Source organism: Candoia aspera, chromosome 7, assembly GCF_035149785.1.
Source record: "Candoia aspera isolate rCanAsp1 chromosome 7, rCanAsp1.hap2, whole genome shotgun sequence".
Taxonomy (NCBI): Eukaryota; Metazoa; Chordata; class Lepidosauria; order Squamata; family Boidae; genus Candoia; species Candoia aspera.
The window spans coordinates 82648628-82675431 of record NC_086159.1 but is presented as its reverse complement, the minus strand read 5'-3'; the positions used below and the strand labels follow the sequence as shown (position 1 = coordinate 82675431).

The 26804-nt window shown below is 42.9% G+C and overlaps 2 protein-coding genes across 2 annotated transcripts in view; both read left to right on the top strand.

Moving 5' to 3' along the window:
* DUSP16 (dual specificity phosphatase 16) overlaps nucleotides 1-26804 on the top strand; it is a 618435-nt gene that overhangs the window by 298253 nt on the left and 293378 nt on the right. The gene's annotated exons all lie outside the window — the stretch shown is intronic.
* Nucleotides 1-26804, top strand: part of LOC134501531 (potassium voltage-gated channel subfamily KQT member 1-like) — a 212319-nt gene that overhangs the window by 99495 nt on the left and 86020 nt on the right. The window contains exons 13-16 of the mRNA XM_063309372.1: nucleotides 1418-1493; nucleotides 8598-8692; nucleotides 9911-9951; nucleotides 10520-10581. Coding sequence (XP_063165442.1) covers nucleotides 1418-1493; nucleotides 8598-8692; nucleotides 9911-9951; nucleotides 10520-10581 — 274 coding nt within the window. The remainder of the gene's footprint in view (nucleotides 1-1417; nucleotides 1494-8597; nucleotides 8693-9910; nucleotides 9952-10519; nucleotides 10582-26804) is intronic.

Below are 26804 nucleotides of genomic sequence, written 5' to 3'. Positions count from 1 at the left end.
AAAGCTTCCTGATGCCTCTAGAAGGGATCCCTAATTAGATAAATACAGTTTAAGCTTTTAAATTTGAAAAGTGGCTGAACTATTACCACCTACTTTCATAAGACTTCAGCTTTTGTTTATTTGTTTAGTTACTTATTTGCACCTGCAGCAGGAGGAAACACATGGCCAGCCTTCTATGGGTTCGTAAGTAAAGAACTGGTTAATGCCTGAATGGGGGATCGCCAGAAAACCCCAGGACATAAAGTGAGATTGGGTGGCTGAAAGATCTTCCTGAAAAAAAGCAGGGTCAAAACACTTCTTGACTCTTGCCAGGAAAACAATCTGAACATCTCCATGGAGCTGCCAAGAGTTGAGGGTGATTCAAGGGAGACCTTACCTGTACTGCATGAAAAGATTGCCAACCACTGCCATAAATCATGGTTTACAAAACACAGGGTCAGGACTCACACTGGATGTCAAATCCCGAACAAGCAAACTTCGTAGCTTAAAAATTCAGTAATCTTCAAGAAGAAACAAAGTCCAGCAAAGGATGTTTTCTTCTTAAGTGTCCCAACATTTCCCCCGATATTGACTCATATCTATTAAAAGTTGATGAATGGTCAGAGAAAGCTCCATTTCAAAAGCCATCAGGATGCAAGCGCTGGGAAGAGTTTGCATTCATGGTGACGTCTCCTACTTCCCAGGACATGCCAGAGGTCATGAAAAGAGTTGGCTTAATCAAAAGGAAGAGCTGCTTTGAGTTGCGAAGACTGATCCACAGGGAAGGCTGTTCACCAAAGCCGTGGGATGGAGAACTCTGCCCTTGGCTGCTGTAGAGGGACCAGAGGGCTTAGGGCGGCAGCTTGTCCAAAGACATGGGCCATGATGGCCTCTGAGTGCAGAATGCCTTCTGCTTCCCACCTTAAAACATTTTCAGTCTGAGCAACAGCAGTCTTGATTCTCTACTCTCAGGACTCAGCTAACAGAAATTGGGAAATGCTGCCCTAAAATGATTCCAAAGGAGAAAAATATAAAGAGGGAGATGCGCTATATCAGAGTTCCTCAACCAGGGTTCCATGGCATCCTTGGATTCCACGAGAGGTCACTGGGGGTTCTCTGGGAGATCACAATTTATTTGGAAAATTATTTCAAATTCAGGCAACTTCACATTAAATTATTTCATATTCATTAAACTCCAAATTTCATTCTTTGTTTTTAGTTTAAGAACACTGTTAATGCATATATACAGGCCTACCCAGGAAATGAATATAATAATTTTCTAACTTCCGGCCTCTGTTTGAGCCTGAATATGCAGGGGGTCCCCCAAGCCTGAAAAATATTTCAAGGGTTTCTCCAGGGTCAGAAGGCTGAGAAAGGCAGGATTTTTTTTTTTATTTAAAAATATTTTAAAGTGTGTGCATTCTTTATTTTTTCCCAGGTTAACAGAAACCCATCGTGCGGCTGTCAAGGTTATAAGGAGGATGCAGTATTTTGTAGCTCGAAGGAAATTTCAGGTAATGGAGGCCAGAATTAGCAGAATAATTCTGAAGCAGACTGAAAACAACAAAACAGAAAGGGAAAGTGCAACTGTCTTCCACCCCTCCCCCACAGATGTACACCAGGGTGTACCTGGGAAAACCCAGGAGCATCCAAGGCTGTGGTCAAAAAAGTCAACATGCAATGCTTCAATCGCATATGCTCAGACACCCCTGAGCAGGCCCCTCACCTTCTAATCTGGTCCTGTTCCAACAACCATCAACCTGAGCACAAAACCTTTGCACCGTAGCATCACCATGCACATGCCACTATTATGCCTTTGGATCCTGATGTATGTTGAGGAGTACGAATCCCAGCATTTTTGTGATGATATTGTCAGGAATTGTCAGGGATAAGGCGAAGGAGCAACGCTAAGCCAGGAATGAAGCTCTAGTCTTTATTGTTTCTACCATACAACAGAATCTTGCCAAACTGAGCAAAACTAGCAGGCTGTAAGGGAAACCCCCCAGAAACTCTAAGGCGGGTCCTGCCTGACCTTCTTGGCCGAGCACCCAAGGTCTTCCACACTGTGTGCGCGTTTTTCCCCCTGGAAGGCGCCCCCTCCTTCCGCGCCAGCCATCTCCATAACATGAATGGGTCATTGTCACAGACCTGTCATATTCCTCCTTGTGCATGCCTGTGCATTTGCACAGGAAGGGGGTATTCACAAAAATGCCCAGCATCCACAGGTGTGGAGTGGAGCAAGTGAGGTCACGTACATCATGCCAATGACAAGAATGATGTCATTTGTGCAATGAGGTCCTAATGCATTTGGCGCCATTGTGTCTTGTAGCGGATGACATTCAGTCTCAGTACTCAGTCCACCAGCCAATCAGCACCCGGCCGAGGAGCCAGGCCGCAACAGGATATTAATGTATGGCCTGACCGCCTGCCCCTGCAACTGAGAGGCAAGAAAAAATAAGAGCTGCTGCCAAGTGGTGGGGGGTGATAGGTCACATGGAACCTCTGGACAATGTGAAGATGAAGACCTCAGATGGCAGGCATAAGCGCAGGCACTGAGCAGAAGCCATGTTCGTATCACAATGACATCACATGTGCCAAGACATCTCTGTAGATGTTGCAAGTTACATGCCTTGACCCACCAATGTAAAACACGGTTTTCCTCCAGCTTCCCCTTTTAAGGGGAGCTGGCATTCAAGGACATCCTAGGTGGAACTGAGGAAAGAGGAGCAAAGCTTCTGCCTGGCGACTTGTGGCAGCTGGGCAATTTTTTCACATCCATGGGTAATTAGTATAAATTTTCAGACCCAAGGAAAGGCCATAAGGCCAGCAGTCATATGAAAGTAAAACAAGTAAAAATGAAAAAGTGTAAGGCTAAAAAGAAAAGGAATTAGTATTAATTTTCAGACCCAAGGAAAGGTGGATAATGCATAGGAAGGTGCAGATCTGGGCAACCAGAAAGACATATCTGAATGATGCATCACAGCATCCTTGTAGTTCCAAGGTGCATGGACGCTGCACTTCTGTCCTCTGGACAGGGTAAATAAAAGTCATTCAGGATTCCTGTAAAGAGAGCAACAAAAGTTGCACATGGCTCAAGGCCTCTCCTGAGCCATCTTCACAAGGACGTACATGTTATTATAGGGGAATATTTTGGAGAGCCTCCAACAGGACAGTGGAAGCCCATCGGGCGGCCTGGCCAAAGTGAAGAGCAATGAAATTCCAAGTCTGTGGCCCATGAGAGGTAAGAGGTTGGCCCACACGCATTTGAAAAGAACCCACATGTTGCAAGATGGGAGCCAAACTTCACTTAATTTGAAATCAGTGCCTCAAATATGCGGTTTAAGGATACTGGCATTTTCAAAGCCAACAAGAGTCCAAGAGAAGGGAGTGAAGCTTGCCCATAACTTTTTCCAGCCAGAATGACTTAAAGTGACCTAGGAACAAAGATAACTGTAGCCAAAGGTTAGAAAGATGATACCAAGCTCTCATATCCATGGAGACCAACCTTGTCCCCAAATGAAGTGCACCATTTTTAATGCATCTTGGAAATGCAAATAAGGTGCTAACAAAGTTAGACTGAATGGCTTCAATGATGTCAAAGTTTCTGAAAGAATTGGACATGGAAGAGGATCTGGGAGGTGACCTAGGCTAGCAATCCTTACCAGATATTTAAAAAATGATCCCTCCAGAATAGTGTGGCCTAGGACAGCCCTCCAAGATATTTATAAATTCACACCTGCTCAGTGGCCTCCCCAGTCATTTGCCATTATTGAAATTTGGGATAATTTCATGCAAATACCACAATTGTATATTACACATTTTTCTTTAGAGCAGAAAAGCTGTGAGGCCCTTCTCATTCCCACCCAGAAGATAGACAGGATCGCAACATGATCTGCATATAAGAAAGCTGGGGACAGAGGGCGGGGTGCTAATGCTGGGGGAGGGGGGTGATGAACGGGGACAGAGAAAGCCTGGGTGATGGGGTTGACCTACAAGGTAAAAAGTAGCAGAGCTATGCATGACATGTGAAAAAAGGAATGTGAGTTCAGTTGTGTGGTATGGCCACCACCTTGATTTTTCTGACACCTCACACCCCCACAGACACTCCTGCCATTAAGAATTCAGATGGTCAGACTTTTCTCCCATGGCGTTTTTGGCCCTCCTTCTGTAAGACGGACCCATCTGCTTCTCAGCTCAGCTCCTCTTTTATGCTAATTGCTGTGAGTTGCTGGATCTAGGATCTAGGATTACTTTCTTCCTCCTTCTATCATGATTTTGTATTTCCTGCCATTAGCTTTTAAATAACCAGAAGGGTAAATTTTCCACTAGCAGGGAAAAGAAGGAGGCTAATGTCCCAGAAAGTCACTTCAGGTTGAGAAGGGGATATTTTGCATAAAGACATCACAGAAATAAATAGATGGACAGGTAGAAATACCAAGATGGCTTGCTCCATGGGACAATGATATCACATTCAGCATTGTTTTCAATGTTTACACATTTTCTAAGTTTAGACCCTTTCAACCTGAAATTAAGTCACACTAAGATCAACAAATACCTCAATTTTGAATTATTTCTTGCCATATTTCCTCCCCCCCCCCCGCCCCCCATCCCAAGTTCATCTCCCTGGTATCTTTAGCTGATATTTTGGCTTTTCAAAAATTGTCCCTTCTGCCTTGTACCTTACTTTGTTCTGCCAAATTATTGACTTAGTTTGTGGAGGGAGGGGAAGGGGAAAGAAGAAAGAAGGGAAGGAGAAGGGTGGGAGGGAGGGAGGGAGGTGAGAAGGAAGAAAAGGGAAAGAAGAAAGGGAAGGGAAGGGAGGGGAGGGGAAGAGGAAGGGGAAGGGAAGGGAAGAGAAAGAAGAAAGAAGGGAAGGGGGAAGGGAGGGGAAAGTTGTTTACTTCTTCCAAAATTATGACCCACAACAACAGAAGTGTATACTGTGATGTCTCTGTCAAAGAAAGCGGATGGTGAGCGGGTCCGCCCTCCTTTCCCAATCCTGGGTAGGGCTTTTTCCTCGTGGGAATCATCTGCAGCCAGACTTTCACCTTGCACTGAGTGAGTGTGCCACTGACTTCAGATGCAATCTGGTTTTGTTGTAGTCCTCGATTTTCCGATGTTTATGCTTAAAAAGAGCTGCTCAGAAAATGAGTGAGAGGAGAGGTGCCAACTCCGTGCCCTCCCCTCCCCTCCATGGCTTTCATTCCTGTTATTTATGGGTTGACTAATTCTAAGCCTTTGCCTGGGCTCGGCCACTTTTCATTTTGCATTACTTAACTGCATAAATCTTTAATTCTGCACGAACAAAGGGAGGTTTGGAAAATTAAACTTTATTGGGAAAGGAGAAAATTAATTATGCATTTGGATAGCCCTTTTTTCCCAGTTTTGTTTTCAAAAGCTTTGTAAACATCTAGGCTCTGAGCCATTGCGATTCAATAGTGAGAACCCAAAAAGCAGATCTGGAGCGTAACAGGGCCCCCAGAGCCCCCTGCCAGTCAATCCAGAGTGGGCCTGGCAGAGCTGCCCTGCCAGGGAGACAATGGCCGGCTTTTTTCTGGCCAGAAGGGAGGATGTGTCAGCGTCTGTCAGCGGCGAAGTAGGAAAAGAACAAAAAGTAATCATTTTTCAGCTTTTGAAAATGGAAGGATAACCAACCTCTTGCCAAGCACAGCCAGGATCCTGCCAAGGAGGCCCTGCTGAAGACCAGCTAAAGAAGCTTTTCTTTCTCTTCTGGGTGTTTCTTTCTTTCTTTCTTTCTTTCTTTCTTTCTTTCTTTCTTTCTTTCTTTCTTTCTTTCTTTCTTTCGTCTCCCCTGATTTGTTTGTCCCCTCTCCTTTTATCCACCATTTCTAGGATCCCATGGCTGAACTCCAAGCATGACTCTATCCCACACTGGTGGTGCTTAATGCATGCTAATAGTTAGCCGAGCCTGTGGCCGAGGGGAAGCAAACAGCCCAGCTAATGACCTGTTGTTAGTTATTTTTCAATTACCGGGTTTTACAGGGGTACCTGCTCCCCCTTCCTCCTTCTCTCTTGAACCCTGGCCAAAAAAGAGACCTAACTAGCCCTAGATTCCCTACTGAGCTTATGCAGATTCCCAACCACCAAAAGCCCAGTTAGTCTCCACTCACCATTCCTTCCCTGTGTTTACTCCATTAATAGTAGCATTGTCATGGAAATTCACCAGGTTGAGTTCTTCTTTTTAGTGCTCAGTCTCAGCCAACCCCACTGGCCCTTGAAGTCTGGGCAGCAATGCTGTCTGATTGCAAATTAAAATTAGGAGTTTGTTTCAGAGCTGTTTTGCCCCTCGGCCAGCAGCCCCAGACTGGTTTGCTTCCCTGTGGGCCATCCCAGGCTCTATGCAGATGGAAAGTCTTAAAACCGTCTGCAAGTTGATGATCATCTGAGACATTTTTAGTATGTGCTAAGTACTAAAAGAGTATTTTTGATCCTCTCTTTTGATAAAGAGACCTCTGCTTGGCTCCTCGCTGGCCCCCAGGGATTCCTTGATGGTCCCCCTGCTTCTAAGCCAGGGAGGGAAAAGTGGTTTTTCTCTAGAGGCCACACTTTTAATTATCTCTTTGCAGCCTCCAAGGGTCACAGGGGCAGGAATGGCAATGTAGTAGCATCACTAGAGGCTGGAGAGCCCATTTTTCAGGGTTTTTCCCCCTCTTGGGAAAAAAAGGTTCACCAAGACTTCCCTCCCTCCCATCCAGCTCCCCAAAATGCTATGAACAATCGTACTTCCAATAATCAGCAACCTGCTGCTTATTTTCAGCAGCGTAATCTTTCAGGACTTCCGGGAAGTGCCAAAGGGAGTGTGGGACACTCCTGTGGCTCAGGGATTTGGGATGCCCACAGATGGCACTAGGAACCAAGATCCAACTTACTTATTTACATAAGTAACGTCCATGGCCACCCATCTGGCGGCAACTCTGGGAGGCTGGCAGTAATGCGACTGCAACAGTACAAACAGCTGAAAACAGTGGCAGTGACAATCAATGTTTAATGCACTAGAAGCCCAAATAAAGCCTTTGACTCCTTCAAGGGGGCAGACCACAAGAGGGCTTGCCTAACCATCCAGCCCCAAGCCTGGAGGGGAAAGCCAGGCCTTTAATGCCTGACAAAAGTCTAGCAGGGTTGGGGACATCTGGACCTTGGGGGCTGCTATCCACAGGGCCAGTGCCGTCACAGAGAAGGCATGTCTCTTGGTTCCCACCGGATGACCCTCCATAATAGATGGGACCTTCTGGCCCTGGGGTGGTGCTGTGTGCAGAGACAATCAAAGACAGGTGGTCTGGCAGACAGCCTGGCCCTGTGCCCTTGGGCTTCCTAGGTGGCCACCAGACCCTTGAATTGTACCTGGAAGCTCACTGGAAGTCCATGCAGCTCTTAGAGCAGAGGCGTTACATGAACATCCCAGGAGTTAGCAGAGGACAGGATGGTCCCTGCAGTTTTTGGAAAGAGATGCGCCGCGCAAAGTCTCTTTTCTGTGCCTGAGATAGGCTGAGGTCAGAATGAGCAATGAGAGAACTGGTGCATGTGCTTCAAGCTTTGGGAGAAGGGAAGCAGAAGGAGAAGGAGAAGGAGAAGGAGAAGTCAACCTATATATAACAAATCTTGGGGCAGGAAAAAGAGAAGTGGCAAGGAAGGGAAAGGGAAAGGGAAAGGGAAGCCAGCCTTCATGAAACAGATAGTTCAGGGGTAAGAATGAAGAACTGGAGCACCTTCCACCCACCTGGTCCTGATGCTCAAGGACAGGTGGACGATGAGAAGGAAGAGTCATTGCAACATGAGATGGGCACTGAAGAAATATGATAAATAAATAAATAAATAATATAGGGGACCCTCGCAATAGCTGGTGCCAGTGCTTTGGGACTCAATCATCCCTAATTTACTCAATTTTTATTTTATGTTTTATGCTGTTTTACTATATTTTCTTAATTCTTCTTTCTCCAGCATTTAACTCTTGTTTCTTTTACATTTTCTATGACTGTTATATTGTCTTTCTTGGAGTTGGCCATTGTTTCTGAGATTCATTTCCTCATTTGTTTTACTTTGCTGGTCACTGATCATAATTACAAAAATAAAATCTACTCCGGCTCTGAAACCAATTTTTCTTGTCCAGAAGATGGCAGAGTGACCACTTTCCTTTTGATTGATTTTGGACGCTTCTACTGTGGTAAACCAATCTGCAAAGAATACTTCTTAAGAAGTTCAAGACCATCTTTGATATGGGACAAGATACGAGAAAAGGAATCTCTGCCTTCCCAAACAGCTCTTGGTTTCCCTAAAATAAACCCTTTGCCTTTTCATTGAAATCTTACTTTCCTTTTGGCCTCCTACAACAACGAAAATCCTGCTTTCTAGACACCTGGAACAGACTGGCCTTCTGGTTAACAGCAAGAGGTGAATTAGAAAATCCTAAATGTTATGTTTGCCACCAACTCACCAGGAGGCATCTTCTTCTGACCTCCTTCATACTTTAAAGCACCATATAAACTGTTCAGGGTGGCCATATTAATATTAATATTCTGTGTGGTTCAAGTGCAGGAAATGAAATAGGGCATCCCTTCCCTTATGCATTTTTAAGTTTATTCTTTCTATCTTCTCCCCAGCAAGCTCGGAAGCCTTACGATGTCCGCGATGTCATTGAACAATACTCTCAAGGGCACCTCAATATGATGGTTAGGATAAAAGAACTCCAAAGAAGGTAAGTTACGGTCTCCATTCAAGGGCAGACAGCCTGGGACCCTTCTGATGTTCTGGATGATGCTGTCACTTTCTCCTGCCCTTGACCACGCTAAGGATGATGGCCATGGAAATTCTGAAGATCAGAGCATTCCAGGTTGCCTTCATCTTCTGAGCGAAAAGAAGGCGCTCTCTGCGGGAGTTTAGCTCTGGCCCTGAAAGTGGAGAGGAGAAATGGGGGCTCAGTCCTGGAAAGTCCAAGGTGGGACATAGCCTCAGAACAGCCCCACTTGGACCTGGTGGTCCTTAAAAAGGGGCAGGCTTTCAAGAATCTGTCAATAGACTCCACAACAGAAAAGTGACATCGCTAGAATGTGGGGTCTGTTTCCTGACCTAGCCTACCTCAAAGGGCTGGCAAGCTCCTTAGTGTCTTCAAGGGGGTTTTGCACCCAAAAAGAAAGGGTTTTGAAAACACTGGGCACAGTAGTTATAGGCAAGGTGTTAAATTACAACATTAGGCCCTGTCCTGTAGAGAAGAGGATGGGAACTGGCTCTTGCTCAGGACTAGATCCAAGCTGGCCACTTGCCTGCGTGGCCAGGTCAGGGCCCCACAAGCCCCCTCCTCACCTCACCCTCCTTCCGCAAAGGGAGGCGGTGCTTTCTGAGTCCTGTTGCTGGACGAAGCCAGGATTACTGTTGGTCTGCCAGGTCTTCCACAGTCAACTTGAGCAAGAGAAAGCAACGAAAGCAACGAGCAACAACAAAGCTGCTGCTCCCATGGCTCCTGGCTCCCTCCGGCAGAGGGGTTAGTGCTAGGCTGTTTTCTTGGATCTCCCTTCCCGGACCGCAGCTGGCAAGGCAAGGCAATGTGGCAGCATCGCAGCCAGGGACCGCGGGAGCAGCCGCCCACCTGCCTCCTCACTGCCGACCTCGCGACCAGATCGGTGACACCAACTTTTAACACCTTTACCAACTCTGTACCCAGGCAGTGCTGCCTCCTCTCATCTTAAGTATATTTCAGCTGACCAGTCATGACCAGAGCCAGCATCAGAGCCAAATAAAATTATCTGCTTATTACAATCCACAGGAAAAAATAGAGATGAAATCTGTCTCCTGGATCAGATTTAGCTCACTTGGTATACATCATATAAATATGATTGACATCTTTTCTTTTCTTTTCTTTTAAGTCTCAGACCTATTTGAACTCTGCTGAATTAAAATCTTTCTTCACCTTTTCTAGGCTGGACCACTCCCTGGGGAAGCCTGGCCTCTTTCTCCCAGGTACAGAACTAACTATTGCATCAGCTATTGAGTTCTTTTGGGTACAGGCAGTCCCTGACTTACAACACAGCTGGGACTGGAACTTCCATTGCTAAGCGAAGTGGTTGTTAAGTGAGTCACACCCAATTTTATGACCTTTTTTGCTGTGGTCATTAAGCAAATCACCATGGTCATTAAACAAATCTGGCTTCCCCCATTGACTTTGCTTGTCGGAAGCTGGCTGGGAAGGTTGCAAATGGCAATCACGTGACCCTGGAACGCTGCAACCATCATAAGTGCAAGTCGGTTGCCAAGTGCCTGAATTTTGATCATATGACCACAGGGAGGCTGCAACTGTCATAAGTGCAAGGACTGGTTGTAAGTCAATTTTTTCAGTGCCGTCATAATTTCAAACAATCGCTAAACAAATGGTTGTAAGTCAAGGACTATGGATTAAAAAAAAGTCTATATTCTAGCTGTAACAATATTGGCAATAAGCTTTTTGTAACCTTCAAATTATCTCACAATTAGCTGCAGTTCAAGCAGGTTTCCTCAGTCTTTTCACAAAATTCTTCTCTTCTTTATTTAGAAAAAGGGGTAGACAAAGGATACTACACAATGGGAGCCAGACTGATCAGACTGGAGGATAAGGTAAGGTCTTTTTAAAAATGCTATTTTTGCTGGCCAATTTCCAGAAACATTCTGTGATCAGTGTGGCCATCAGTCTGCATCCTTTACTCAACATTTGAGCCAAAGCAATTTACTAGTTCTGAGAAATTTGTAAAATATATACAGATTACATGGGGACAGTTTTCATTTAAACACCATCTTAATGTATTAACCTTGAGTAATGTAAAGATGTGTTCGGCATTTAAGGTTTGTTCTGAAACTCAAAGCATTGAATGAACTCTAACTGCCTTTTGCTTCCAAGGTGACTACAATTGTTACAGCTTAATTAGCTGCTATGGAGGTGCTATCTGAGAGTTGATTTTAATCTGTGGAAAATATTGTCCATGGGAAATCAAAATAGTGGTCCTGAACAAGTGTACAAGATTCTGCTGTATATTAATGAAAGGGGAATGGATATTGGTTATTTTTTGTTCTAAAGCAGGGTTCTCCAAAGAGGCCAATATCAACCCCCCTGCCCAGTGTTGGTGGGACTATCCAAGGGATTGATAAATGGCTGGGGGTCAACAGGTGGTCGATGAATGGTGATAGGTCAATTGGGGCCAATTAATCTTTTGGGGTCTCTGTAGAGCAACACGCCCGTCCCCAGTGGCTAGCAGCAAGACAGTGTTACCTAAAGTTGGATGGTCAGCGGCCAGCAAGAGCAGCCTTGAGTTGTCTCTATTAGTAGTAGTCGTAGTCGTTGTAGTACTATTAGTTAAAATAGTATTTATTAAATTATTTTCATATAATGTTTGGATGTTGATGAACAATCTGAAACTTCATGAAGGGGTCAATGAGCTGAAGAGTTTGAGGACCCTCATCCTGAAGAGTGTGGAAAACAGCGGAACGATGGACTATCAGTGTTTAAGTCATATACCCTTAATTTATAGGGTTCTACTGTCTCTCAAGGGAAAATTTTTTTAAAAAAAATCCAGATGGTTGTTGTAAAACCATGCAATCTGAGACCTGCCCACTATTTTTGTTCGGGTCATGGCCACCATCTTGACTTTCGATCCCACCCCCATGAGCACCCCATGTCTCCTTTGATCAAACATATTTTGTAAGCATTTGTGGGGCTTCTAAGAAACAGATACGAGTTTTGCAGAGCTTTGGAAAAAATAATGGGTCAATTTCCTGTACAATCTGCCTGGAAAATATTTTCAGGCTGCAGGCAGGGTCGGTGTAAATTCTTACTGAAAAAATGTAACCCACCCTGCCAAACAGTGCAATTTGCAAGACATAAAAGATGAACACCTGAGTTGTATGTCCTTATCCCCCCACCTGCTAAAACAGGTCCCAATCCACTGAATTTCTCTTGGGCAAGCACTGCTGAAATGAACCAGAGATATCAGAAATACCAAAACATTAGGATTTATTACTTAAGAAGAGTAGCAGAAACAGGACCTTCCGTTTTTCCACTCTCCAATTTCTCCAAAGTGCTTTGTACTCAGTCCGAAACACATCTGTGCTTCTGCCAGTTTTGGACACTGAAAAGAGGTGGGGAACAAGGTGAAACAGGAGTCTGTGCCTCCTGGAGACAAAAATTGCCCTTCCCTCCATAGCGCCTCTTTGGGTTCTGACAGCTCATGAAATACAGACATTCTATCCAGAAAGAAGGGAAATATCTTGCTGCCCCCCTCCCCATGTTTCCAGCATCTGCTGAAGATCTTTGGACCATTTCTCCCAACATGTGACTTGTCTGAATGAAGAAGGTAGAACCAAGGATGGTGGCATGGCACCAGAGGTGAGCAGCCAGGGAGTTTGGAACAGTATAATTTGGCTGGGTTTGTTTCTACGTGGAAACCACTTTTGGACTTTTTGCTTGTAACTGAAAAAAATGAATTTTCGGTTTTCGGTTTTGATGATTAGGTTGTTATAGTTTATAGAAAAAATGATTATTATGGTTAGCATTAGAGTAAGAGGATAATGTATTATGTATTTGTTGTATCTGTGCTGGAGAAGGTCGGAAGACACTTCTTTCGTATTTCTTTCTATCTATTTCTGCACTACTTAGTTTATCTTTTTTTTCTTTTAGCCTTTCTTCAGTCTTTTTCTATGTTCTTGTATTTTATCTATATTCTGAAACTTCATTAATTTATTTTTTTAAAAAAAGGAATGGCAGCAACCAGGGTTAGAAGCAAAAAGGAAAAGTCTAGTAAACTAACTGGAGGGCTTGAAGTAAGTTGAGTGATAAAGGATGCGTCTAATACAGTCCGGCCCCTTACAGGGTTAAGGTGTCGCCTGTGAAATCTTCTAGAATCTTCTGATGGGCTTCCATAAATGGGAAACACAAACATCTACAAGGGAGAGGGGGTGTCAAAAAAGTCAAGAAGGGTGTGTGTATTTATTTATTTATTTATTTCTCTCTCAGATTTCATCACCGCCCATCTCCCCCAAAAGAGAGACTCTTTGGTGTATGCAAAAAGGGGCGGGCTTTGATCCCGGCCACCATCTTCACTTTACTATCTTGACTTCTTTGATAACAGGCACACAAGCATCACGTGGACATCTCTGGAAACGGAGGAGTTATGATTTCTCTTTTGCGGCAATTAAGCAGGACGTGCCCTGAGAATGGAGGTGTCTTTCACGTGGACACAAGACCCTTATAAAATATTTTTTAAAAAAACACTTATTTTTATTACACTGTTTCTACTGTTAGGCCCATCATTTAATTTGTGTAACTTATTTAGTAGGAACTTTTTAAAAAATGGGATCTGAACGTTCAAGTCCTCTATAGCAGTGCTTCTCAACTGCCGCAACTTTAAGATGGGTGGACTTCAACTCCCAGAATTCCCCAGCCAGCATTATTTTAGCAAAAATAAATTCTAAGAGAGATGGAAATTGACAAATGAGTGTATGTGTATGATAATAAGTTGGATTAAAAAAATACCTATTATTTTTCATAATTCTATGGCAATCTGTTCTGCTATAGCTATAATTGACATGTATAGTAATAAAACTCGTTTCAAATGTATAGATTATGTAAACATGAAGAAGCTACGTGATAGCATCTAAAATGAGCAAAAATGCTGAGAAACGCAGAGCAGTAAATTTGAAGCCTTCAGGGCATGATCACAGTTTCAGGGCAAGTCACAGTGAAATGACTTCCATAAATATATACTTCACTGCTGGGTGAATCAGTGTTTTATTTTTAGTAACAGGTAGTCAGACTGGAAAAGCAGAGTATTGAGAAGGATACAGACACACTCTTTTTGGGGCTATGATGCCCTGGGAGTGTTATACTACTAAAACTAAGTGTATCTTAAGGTAGGATAAGAATACATCGTCTTCTACATCCCATATAATTTTCATTTCTCCATTTGGGTCATGGATTACTAGTACGACACTGGTTTACGCGATGACCATAACTGGGACCATGTTGGATCTACCTTAGCTGGAACAGATTTCCTATGGTGGGAAGAAGAATGGCTTCAAACTTTATTTACAGGTCAAGACCAACCTTTAAAAATACCTCAAATACAGCATACAAAGCATACAAATATAAGACAGGCCTGATAGTAATATACAAATGTGTGCATTGGACAGAAATTTTCCTCCTGACCCCACCCCCCAAAAAGCAGGAGAAACCCCTAAATTGATATGAATTGAGTTAATGATTGCAGGTTAAGAGTTGTAAAATAAGGCATTCCATCTGTAAAATGAAGTGCACAGATTAATTTCTTGAACATATAAACATGCCTAGAACTCTGTAGTGCTTTGGGTTCAGAGCCAAAAGGTGCTTCAGAGCGTCTAGGGTTAGGGTTTCTCAACCTCGGCCACTTTAAGCTGTGTGGACTTCAACTCCCAGCATGGCTGGCTGGGGAATTCTGGGAGTTGAAGTCCACACAGCTTAAAGTGGCCGAGGTGGACACACATTGATCTAGGGACATGCAACTCTTTCAAAACAGCCTTGTCTTTTCCCAAGGTGATGCCTCTGCCTTCCATGGGCTGTAGCTTAATTTCGTCATCCATTTAACAAATGAGTCAAAGAGCTAATGGGATCATATTCATAGTCTTGATGCTAATGCTGCACACAACTTTTGTGTTTCATGCCTTTCTAAGCCCCCCGGTCTCCTCTCTGCAAAATCTTTGGTCTCCTTTCTGATTTTTATTGAGATATTTTCAAACAGAGAAAGACATTTGGTTAAAACATTTGAAAATTGCCACCCAACCAATATTGCCTCCAGATTTTGAATGGCTTGACTCACTGATTGACTAATTGTGGGGGTATAAAATCTGGGTTTTTCCCTCTATATTTATTAGATATCATTTGAGTAGATGTCACAAATTATACACCATATTTTCTGGGGTTTACAGTATAAATGTGAGTCCCAATATATAGTCCCAATATGTTAGAATAATTGACCCTTTTTGTTGTTAAATGTTTATAGGTTTTTATATGTTCAGTCTTGTAGATTATTTTTAAAAGACCAAAGGTTCTGTTCATTTGTATAGGTTAATGGGTTTTTGAAGGACCGCAGACGTAGTCATTTGGCTTAGTTTTATAGATTTTAAGTCCTATCTTATTTATATTTGCCTTTTTTAATTGTTCTGTATTGTATTATATGCTGGTCATTGACTGAATAAAGTTTCTTCTTCTTGACCAGGACATCCCAGATTTAGAATTTATCCAAGTCCCAGTTTATGCTTTGATTTTGAAATGGATTTATCATTTATGCAAAAGTCAAAGAAACCCTATTAAACCTGCCTCAACGGCATATCGATTAACAAAATGACCTTAACTTTCCATTGCTGTGCAGTCAGCAATTCAGCTAAAACATTGGCCTTGCCTTCTCTCTTTTGAGCAACTGGTCCCTTTGGCCCATTTAAAGGTGTTGCCCTTTGCAGTGACGTAGGGTAGACTTCCTGGGGTCCAGACGATGCATGGCTATCTCTATACTTTTCTGAATCTGCTGAGTTAGTGGCAAATGTACAATTGTACGTTCTTTCTACCAGGATCCCCCATTTTAACACAGCGCCTCTTCTTCTAAACAAATATCCAGGTAAACCAGATACCGTTTACGTCCATTTTGTTTTACATCACCCAGACACTACCCATAAGGTAACAAAATTTGCCCCTGGGACTGTGACTATTATGAATCAAGTGGGCTTACTGGTGAACCGGTTTTGATGCTGGAAATGGATATATCATTTATTCTTCATTAGCAAATAAATGGAACATTTGATACACACAGTTTTGCCTAATCTTTCTACCGCACAATATTTTCTTTAAAATACTTTGTCTCCTCAGACTCAAAACAAAAACACCTTGTTGTGGTGATGCCCAAACTGTGGTATTTCTTTCCTGAGAAATTTGTTCTGGCCTACTTTTTAGGCATTAGGATAAATAGATAAATTCATGGAGGTAAGGTGGGCTTTTAGGAAAGGAGGAGCAGAGTGCGTTTATTTTATGGCTGTTTTGCTGTTCTTTTTCATGCTGTTTAAGCATTGTTGTATTTTGTTGTCTATTTGGAAGTTTATGCCATTTAATTCTTTTAATATATTAGCTGCCTAAATTTCTGCTAAGAAAAATCCAGGCTTCTAACATGAAGATAAATTATTTTTTGTGTCCACGGTTGTTGTTTTGTTGTTATTGTTATTACTAGACTAAAAACTCATCTGTTTTTTTCCTACTGTGCATATTATTAAATATTTAAAAAGTATAAACTTAGCATAACTTTTTCATGGTCTACGATATAGAATTAACCGTCATTCTGCATTCATAAAATGGAAGTCCTGTTATCTTCTTTAAAAACAGAAATAATGAGCTAGATTTAGTTCGTCTGTTTTGAAAAACCGGGACTGAGATGGTAAATTTTTGACCTAAATACTTTGTGTCAGATGAAGTTGTCTTAGAAATCTGGTTCAGGAATTATTTCACTGAGATCCATCAAATGCATTCAGCAGGCAACCAAGCTTTATTGGTATACTCACACAGTCCTATATAAATACTATATATAAGGGCTGTTTTATTACTGGACAAGGATGAATGTGGTCTGCTTTATGTACTGTAGGCATTTGCTATAATGAGCCTGCTTACATGAATACAAAACCATGGAAAGGCATTAAAATGTCAGGATTATGTCAATTCATCCTGAAGGGAATCTTTCGCTTTCAGTTATAGCCCAGAAATAGCTCAGAAATTACACTGCTCATTCATGAATTTCATACTTAAGTGGCTGTTTCCAAAAATGTCCTGGCGGGTGGGGAGGTGAGCTGGTTTTGCTTGGCTGCAGGTCTGCAGCTGTCCTGTGTTCATTCGGTTTGGCTCCAGCCACAAAATGCTACAGACTGAAATAACTTCTTATAACATTGACATCTGCCTGGAGAGAAGAAGAAGGGACCAAGTCAGCCAGGGCCTTCTCTGTACCTCCAGCAAAGCAAAGTGATAGAACGAGGCAGGGGGTCCATGCGGGGGGCACAGAACCATTTCCTGTGCGTGTAATGGGAGAGAGAAACTCTTTAGCCTCCTCCAGGGTGTCAGAAGGTATGGTCAGGATGGTGCCACACTGGTGCAATTGAAACTCCCCCATAAAAAAATGGGCAGGTCTTTGATCATGCTGTTGTGGCCACCATTTTTACTTTTTGGGCCATACCTCTGGACACTCCTGGCCTGCTCAGTACTTTCAAGAAGTATAGGTCTGGGTGAGGTCTTGGAAATCCTTGAGGGTTGAAGAGGTTCTTCCCTGTAAGGGGCCAGCCAGGTCAGAAAATAGGAATATTATTGGTACGTATTTCCTTGCAATTCATGGCCATGCAACCTTTCTGGGGAACTTAACTATATGGCTGGTATCACTGGCAGCCACCAGGACTTTGTTGTTGTTTATTCGTTTAGTTGCTTCCGACTCTTCGTGACTTCATGGAACAGCCCACACCAGAGCTTCCTGTCAGTCGTCAACACCCCCAGCTCCCCCAGGGACAAATCCATCACCTCTAGAATATCATCCATCCATCTTGCCCTTGGTCGGCCCCTCTTCCTTTTGCCTTCCACTCTCCCTAGCATCAGCATCTTCTCCAGGCTGTCCTGTCTCCTCATTATGTGGCCAAAGTATTTCAGTTTTGCCTTTAATATCATTCCCTCAAGTGAGCAGTCTGTCTTTATTTCCTGGAGGATGGAGTGGTTTGATCTTCTTGCAGTCCAAGCACTCTCAGAATTTTCCTCCAACACCACAGTTCCAAAGCATCGATCTTCCTTCGCTCAGCCTTCCTTATGGTCCAGCTCTTGCAGCCATATGTTACTACGGAGAATACCATTGCTTTAACTATGCGGACCTTTGTTGTCAGTGTGATGTCTCTGCTCTTAACTATTTTATCGAGATTTGTCATTGCTCTTCCCCCAAGGATTAAGGGTCTTCTGATTTCCTGACTGCAGTCAGCATCTGCAGTAATCTTCGCACCTAGAAATACAAAGTCTTTCACTGCTTCTACATTTTCTCCCTCTATTTGCCAGTTATCAATCAAGCTGGTTGCCATAATCTTGGTCTTTTTGAGGTTTAGCTGCAAGCCAGCTTTTGCACTTTCTTCTTTCACCTTCATCATAAGGCTCCTCAGTTCCTCTTCGCTTTCAGCCATCAAAGTGGTATCATCTGCATATCTGAGATTGTTAATGTATCTTCCAGCAATTTTAACTCCAGCCTTGGATTCCTCAAGCCCAATATGTCGCATGATGTGTTCTGCGTACAAGTTGAATAGGTAGGGTGAGCGTATACAGCCCTGCCATACTCCTTTCCCAATCTTAAACCAGTCCATTGTTCCGTGGTCTGTTCTTACTGTTGCTACTTGGTCGTTATACAGATTCCTCAGGAGGCATACAAAGTGACTTGGTATCCCCATATCGCTAAGAACTTGCCACAATTTGTTATGGTCCACACAGTCAAAGGCTTTAGAATAGTCAATAAAACAGAAATAGATGTTTTTCTGAAACTCCCTGGCTTTTTCCATTATCCAGCGGATATTGGCAATTTGGTCCCTAGTTCCTCTGCCTTTTCTAAACCCAGCTTGTACATCTGGCAATTCTCGCTCCATGAACTGCTGAAGTCTACCTTGAAGGATCTTGAGCATTACCTTACTGGCATGTGAAATGAGTGCCACTGTTCGATAGTTTGAACATTCTTTAGTGTTCCCCTTTTTTGGTATGGGGATATAAGTTGATTTTTTCCAATCTGATGGCCATTCTTGTGTTTTCCAAATTGGCTGGCATATAGCATGCATTACCTTGACAGCATCATCTTGCAAGATTTTGAACAGTTCAGCTGGGATGCCATCATCTCCTGCTGCCTTGTTATTAGCGATGCTTCTCAAGGCCCATTCAACCTCACTCTTCAGGATGTCTGGCTCTAGCTCACTGACCACACCGTCAAAGCTATCCCCGATATTGTTATCCTTCCTATACAGGTCTTCTGTATATTCTTGCCACCTTTTCTTGATCTCTTCTTCTTCTGTTAGGTCCTTGCCATCTTTGTTTTTGATCATACCCATTTTTGCCTGGAATTTACCTCCAATGTTTCTAATTTTCTGGAAGAGGTCTCTTGTCCTTCCTATTCTATTGTCTTCTTCCACTTCCACGCATTGGTTGTTTAAAAATAATTCCTTATCTCTTCTGGCTAACCTCTGGAATTTTGCATTTAATTGGGCATATCTCCCCCTATCACTGTTGCCTTTTGCTTTCCTTCTTTCTTGGGCTACTTCTAGTGTCTCAGCAGACAGCCATTTTGCCTTCTTGGTTTTCTCTTTCTTTGGGATGTATTTTGTTGCCGCCTCCTGAACAATGTTGCGAACTTCTGTCCAGAGTTCTTCCGGGACCCCATCTACTAAGTCCAGTCCCTTAAATCTATTCTTCACCTCCACTGCATATTCCTTAGGAATATTAGTGAGCTCATATCTAGCTGATCTGTGGGTCTTCCCTAATCTCTTTAGTCTGATCCTAAATTGTGCAAGAAGAAGTTCATGATCTGAACTACAGTCAGCTCCAGGTCTTGTTTTTACCGACTGTATAGATGTCCGCCACCTTTGGCTGCAAAGGATGTAGTTAATCTGACTTCGGTGTTGTCCATCTGGTGAAGTCCATGTATAAAGCCATCTCTTAGGTTGTTGGAAGAGAGTGTTCGTTATGCAGAGTGAGTTGTCTTGGCAACATTCTATCAGCCTATGTCTTGCTTCGTTTTGTTCTCCCAGGCCATACTTACCTGTAATTCCAGGTGTCATTTGACTGCCCACCTTAGCATTCCAGTCTCCCGTGATGAAAATAACATCTCTTTTAGGCGTATTGTCCAGTAGGTGCTGCAGATCCTCATAGAACTACTCTACTTCAGCTTCTTCAGCATTTGTGGTTGGGGCGTATATTTGGATGACTGTGATGTTAGATGGCTTGTCCTGAATTTGAATTGAGATCATTCTGTCATTTTTTGGATTGTATCCAAGCACTGCTTTAGCCACTTTACTATTAATTATGAAGGCTACTCCATTTCTTCTGTGGTCCTCTTGTCCACAGTAGTAGATCTGGTGGTCATTTGATGTGAAGTGGCCCATTCCAGTCCATTTCAGTTCACTGACGCCCAAATGTCTATCTTTAATCTTGACATCTCACTAATAACCACATCCAATTTGCCCTGGCTCATAGATCTTACATTCCAGGTTCCAGTGGTGTGTTGATCCTTAGAACATCGGATTCGCCGTTCACCACCAGCACCGTCGGCCGCTAGCCGTCCTTTCGGCTTTGAGCTAGCTGCGTCATCACGTCTGGGGCTAGTTGAACTCATCCTCTGTTCCTCCCCGGTAGCATTTTGACCATCTTCCGACCTGGGGGTCTCATCTTCCGATGGTATACCAACATATCTCTGGTTGTACTGATCCATTGAGTTTTCACGGCAAGAATACTGGGGTGGGTTGCCATTACGTTCCCCAGGGATCGCATTTAGTCTGACGTCTCTGTCATGACCTTCCCGTCTTGGGTGGCCCTTCACGGTTTAGCTCATGGCATCACTGAGGTGCTCAAGCTCCAGCACCACAACAAGGTAACGATCCTTTGCTGAAGGCCACCAGGACTGGGGGGTGGAAATATCACAGTGGCCAGAACTGTGAAATTGGCATCCTGCTCCTTTTTAGATGCGTTGCCTGTGTGGTTCATGTAAAAAGGGGAGGGGGTTCACTCATGGTTGTGGTGACCATCTTGACCTTTTTGACACAGACATATGTGTGAAGCATCCTTGTTTGATACAATGAACGCCTTTAACAAGATGGTGGAGCATCCCTCTCTCTCACACACTTGCTTACACACAGACATGTATTTGTTGCATATCTAATTCCTTTTTTGTTTAAACCAAAGCTTTTTCAATAAAGAAAATGTTAATACTTTTACCTGTGTGGGTTAACCTTTGCTTAGGTTCCTTACATTATCGGCATTAATCCATCTTCTTCGATCACACCACTGCGTTAGACCTCTCTTCTGTTCAAGATGTAGTATTTTACGCTAGTATTATATAGAGAATTACAATAGAGCTTTTAAATCTTTTGATGAATTAATTCTGTCATTTTTTTTTAATAAAGACACATTTATACATTTAAGTATGAAATGGAGACTATCTTAAAGTATAGCAGTACTGTTTCTTAAATGAAACGTATAATCCTGGGTCTTCATTTTACTCCTGGAGAATATCCAGTTCCTGAAGGCTTTTTAGACCAGGGATAGTAAATAAGATGCAGTTCTAAGTTGAACAGCTGAAATGCAAACCTGTGGCTTAAACCAAAATTTCCCAACCATAAGATGCAGATTAATTTTGATGCAAATGTTTTTGTAATACCTACGGCTTTGTGTCCTCTGCTTTGAGCAAATCCCCCCACTAGAATCTAACGTGACATTAAGGACCACCTCAGAAGGAGCTGAAGAAGTCAAGATGGCTGGCAGAATCACACTCCAGCCCTTTTTTACAGGCATCACACAACATGTGTAAAATAGGGGCAGAGTTTGATCATGCCGTCACAGCCACCACCTTGGCTTTTTGGACAGACAAACACCCATGGACACCCCTATATGATATACAGCGTATTTGTGAGCAGGAGGATTTCAAAGAAGACATTTTGCATAATCCAGAATTCTGATTAGGAGGCGTAGAGCTGAGGTGGATTGCAGCTGCCTAAAATCAGACCTTTACTCCCTATTGGAAAGCCCAGAGGTCCAACATCTGGCCCTCCCTATTCTCTTCTATAAATTCCACGCACTTCAAAATCAGCACGTAAGCGAGAAAGAATGGATGTTCCTGATACTGTTTGTATTACTGATACCAGTGGCAGTAGCTATCCAATTTCTGGGGGCATCCCTACAAGGCAGCTTACAGTAAACTGTTTTTCCATATGCAAAGAAAACTGTTTTCGGTTAAGATTTAGATTCTCTAATTAGGACATCCTTCTGCAGCCTGAAATGGTATAGTCCAAACCTGAGTTTACCAACTCAGTGGAAAGTAGGTTTCTAGCTGAATAATGACTCTGAACCTCAGATTTGTTTTTTACAAGTTTTTCTCCCCTACAAAGAAAAGTCATGGTTTTGGTGATGTCTGTGGCCATGGTTTGTACAGAATTAGAATAATTACATAGAGGAGATTCAAACTGAGGACAAGCAATTTGGTGAAATTTGGTGAAAAGTTTGAGGAAGGGAAAGGGCTGAGTTGAGCCAAAAGAAAAGTCTGGGAAGGGAAGGGAAGAGGAAGGGAAGGGAAGGGAAGGGAAGGGAAGGGAAGGGAAGGGAAGGGAAGGGAAGGGAAGGGAAGGGAAGGGAAGGGAAGGGAGGAAGATCGAAGCTCTTGATATCTTGGGACAAGCATATGGAATGCAGATCCAGACCAAACTATTGATTGCTTTGCCCATAAAAAGGCAGGTTGTGTTTTAAGAATAAAGAGGAAAGAGAAGGAAGGCTGAATTAGAAAGGAAAGAAATACAGATATTATCTATGAAGCAATGAAGAATGGGGTGCTTCCTCTGGTTGGCTGTGATCTGTAGAAAAGGTTTGAACTTGAATTGTGGGGTGAAATAGGGAAGTCGAGGGCGCTGTTCCTTGCGGATTAGATACAGTATCTACAGCCAGGGTAGCCCTTAGAGCACGCGATGGTCCTTGTCTACAAGCATCCAGAGAGCAAGGCAGTGGGAGACTGAGGGCGATCTGCCCCCCACCCCTTGGGGCGGTACTGAAAAAGGAAGTCTCCTTGAACCCAAACTGCTGTGTTTGGCAAATGCACTGGCTAGGAGCAAATTGCCTTGCTACTGTACAGCAAACTGGCTGGCCTGGGAATGAACTGATTTCTAACTACAAATGTCTCCTTTTAAAGAAATGGTCTTATGGGCAGCTTGTCTTCCTGCCCCGCTTTCCCCTCAAAATAGGGAACATAGGAAGCACTGCTGTTCCAGCCACAGTGCAGACAAGAGGGGGAAAGGTAGACAAATCTCTAAATTTAATGGGTGGCTATAATGAGTTTGCCAGTAAGATTGCCAGAGCTCTGGACATCATGTTTTATTTCCCTGGGTCAGCCCTAAGCTCTCCATCAGATTTTCTTTCTAGAGGACATTGGGAACAAGTCAATAAACATATCTACCCATTTCGATGCCAATTGACATTTCTCAATCATAATCCCTATGAAGTTCTAGGGTGGGCAGATCAGGCTCAGTCAGGGAGAAAGAATACCAAAGTCATACTCCTACGTCAAACTCAATTTTTCATAGACGAAATTAAGAGTATTCCTTAATATATGTCCTGATCCTTCCCACCTAAAGAAAAAAGATGGCATAACTGGGGCGATCCACCTTAGAAGTACACTAGCTAATCATGTCTAGCTTATTCATGCCTGATAAAGAACTCTTGCCCATCTGGATTCCATCACATTCTTACTTTTATTGTATTTATTGTATTTATAACGGTTTTGGTTTTTAATTCTATTTTATTGTAAACCACGCAGAGTCCCTCCTTGGGAGGGAGTGTCATGCGCTGCCTCCCCCTGAATAACATTCAGACACTGTCTTGCGAATCAGGCTCTGGTTTATTGCAGGGCAGGTACAGCGTTGGTAGAAAAAAGCTGAGAGTGACAGGAGCGCGCCGGTGCGGGGTTTAAATACCCCGCGCCGGTCAGCGCCCCCTCGCTCACGGTCACGTCACCCCCCTTTGTCCCATGCGTTGCCCTGCCGGTGGGTGAGGGTTTCCGGGATCGCCCATCATCAGGTTTCCATTCTTCTGCTGATTGCTTTCAGCTGGGCGATCCCCGTTGTATTGCCGCTGATGGTTTGGGTGGCTCCGTGATTCATTTGGCTATTGTTTGTTGGCCGTTAGTCGTTGTAGGTTGATGGCTACTTAACTTGTACCCCTTCACCTATTTCCTTGTCATTGTCATGAGTGCCATTGCGCTGATGACTTTAGCTCAACGGCACTCATGACAGGGAGATGGGCGGTGATAAAATCTGATAAATAAATAAAATAAAAGTGAGTGAAAAGAATGAAGATATGAAGGAGTATTCCTGGTTGTTGGGTCAGGAAATGTATTGCCCTAGCAAGCAAGTCCAAAGATTCAGTAGATTAATCTCACAAAGGATCACTCTGTAGAGAAGGGCAACACCAGGGTTTGCAGGTAAGGTACATCCTCGACTGAGATACGCAAAGCAGTGACATGGGTGATCCCATAAATCTTCATTTCCTCTGGTTGTACAAAGACAGTAGTTGATCTTTCTCCTGCGAAAGAAATCTTTTCAGTTAGCCCCACCTCTCTGTTGACTGAACAGAAAATTGCAACTTAACATGAAGAGCGGACTTGATCTATTTTTGGTTGTTTTAGGGTGGAGTTCTATTTGCCTTAACTCATTTGCATTAGTTAATTAGGGTCTATTCTGAGTTGTTCCTATGTCTGTTTTAAATCCTCAATTTTTTGTCCAATTATTGGATGAAGTTCTGCTGCTTGAACAAGTCCTCTTTTCAAATTGGATTAAAGTTGTGTGTTTTTTTCTTGTGGAAATAAGAGGTAATCCTTTCCTGGATCCATTCTCCACTGACCGGAAGAGGTAACAATAAGCCTACATTTCCATTCAACTTTAAGATAATTAATTATATTACAAAACCATTACAAAACCATAATCAGAGAGTATCAGTACAATCAGAGAGCTGTCATTATGTCACTCCTCTGCACAGCCTCATGGTACTACAGTTAGCAGTTTGCTCCTACATAATCCATCCCTGTGGTGGAGAAACATCTGTCCAAGCTACAAAATGTAACGATAAACCTTGAAAGGATAAAATGGTAAACTGGCAGGTTTCCTGCTGCGGCCACTGTTGTTTCTTGTGTCTCCACTGCTTAATGCCTCTTGACGGCGAGTCCCAAACACTACCAAGAATTTGACTGCGGCAACGGAAGACTCATTCTTTCAACAGACCATTGCAAAAATCTGACCACATTCGGGTCAGATGAATCTGCTAGAGTCTTCTTGTTCTGTCAAAATGTATACCACTCAAGAGTATATAATAATATACTTTATTCTGCTCAATGTACTAAAACTGCCCTTAGCGTGTGAATCCATTATTTAGGGCAATGTCTAACACCATGTAGTCTTCGATGATCAGGAGGACCAGTCATGAATTCCTCCATTCATTGTAGTGGACCCTAATAAATCTTCAGTAAGGCATCAACACTAGTGAAAGGGAAGTCTTATTTCTGTTTTGTGGGCCTTCTCAGAGGTGCCATCCTCTTCCTGGAACAACTTGTCCTCATATATAAGCACTACCTTCTCCCTAATGAATTTTCGTAAAGTGGAAACCTCGCTCTGAGAAGGAACGTTGAGTTTTTAGGATATATCCCTGCTGTTAGCACCATGTTAATGTATGCTGCTTGTTATTAGTCAAATAAATAAATAAATACATGGATAAATAGTTAAATGTCAAGAATAATATTACCGTGCAAGACGTTGCCTGTTTTTTCTGTATTTTAACTCATTTAGCCGTAGCAGTCTTCTTATCCTGTGACTCTACCTTTGCTCCAGGCCTTTCATTTGAGATAGCCTAACTGGATATTTGTGCTGATTATACTCTTCTACTTGGTATCAGAAAGTAGGGATTAAATGCTCTTAAAACAATGCTGAGGATTGCTGAGAGAATTGTTACCAGCCTCGCTCTGAAAGATTGGCCCTATCCAGGGGTGCTTGAAATGGTTCCGCAAACACTTAAGGAAGAGGTAATATCTCAGGGGCTTCATAAGCCCATTATCCCTCCCCTTCCTTCTGCATCTAGCTTAACCTTGAATTCGCAGTTGGACGTAAGCTTCCTTCCCTTACCGAAGCCCTGAAAGAGCCTGGCTGCATTAAGAATTTCTAAATGGTGGGGTTCTTTGAACTCAAAAGGAGATATCTTTCTAAAATCCTGTATTTAAGGCTGCTCCCTCTCCATGTAACCAGCATAACTTCTTACAAGTCATTTTGGTTTTCTAGCATCTCTCTAAAACCCAAAGACTGCCTTAAGGGAAGACTCAAATCAAGTGGGGAGAAAGGTTCCAACCCTAATTTTATCCCTCCTGGCTAGGGAAATGAAATCCCGGTTGGCGTCAAATCTTGGAGGAAGCCACATTTAGCTCGGGTGGTGTGTGGGTGGGAGAGCATGCAGTATGTGCTGCTTTTCCTCCGACTCAGTTAATTTCCTGGTCGAGCTCCATTTCTAAATATAGCCTTTCACGTTTTATATAGGAATGTTTGCCTATACAAGGTAAACACCTTCTTGCAAGCCTCCTTTTAACGGGCAATTATTGACTTTTGAAATATATTTGGTTTCTTTTTATTTATGAGAACTAATCAGGTGGAAAAAATTAACTGTGGCTGTTACTTTTTTGGCACACTCCATTTATTTTTCATGAGGGCAGCTTAAGTGGTGCATTGCTTTTAAATGTTGCAGGAAAACGGGTGAAGACTCTGCAAAAGTTACCAGTTCTTGGTTTTAAAAATGTAGATGACACTGTGATCTGTTTTCCAGCCTAGGGACTGAGAAAACTGGAAGATGACAAATTCAGATCTTGCTTTACAGATTGCTGCATGCTCTCAATGAATGGATAAGTGCAGTTAAATTGAGCATTTAAGAATAGATTGAAAACAGGCCACCTAATTGGGAGAAAGCTGTTTTTTGCCCCCAGTGAAGCATTTCGGATTGCAAAAGGCAGCCATGTCACTTTTCTATAGCGAAACAAAAGACTTCTGAC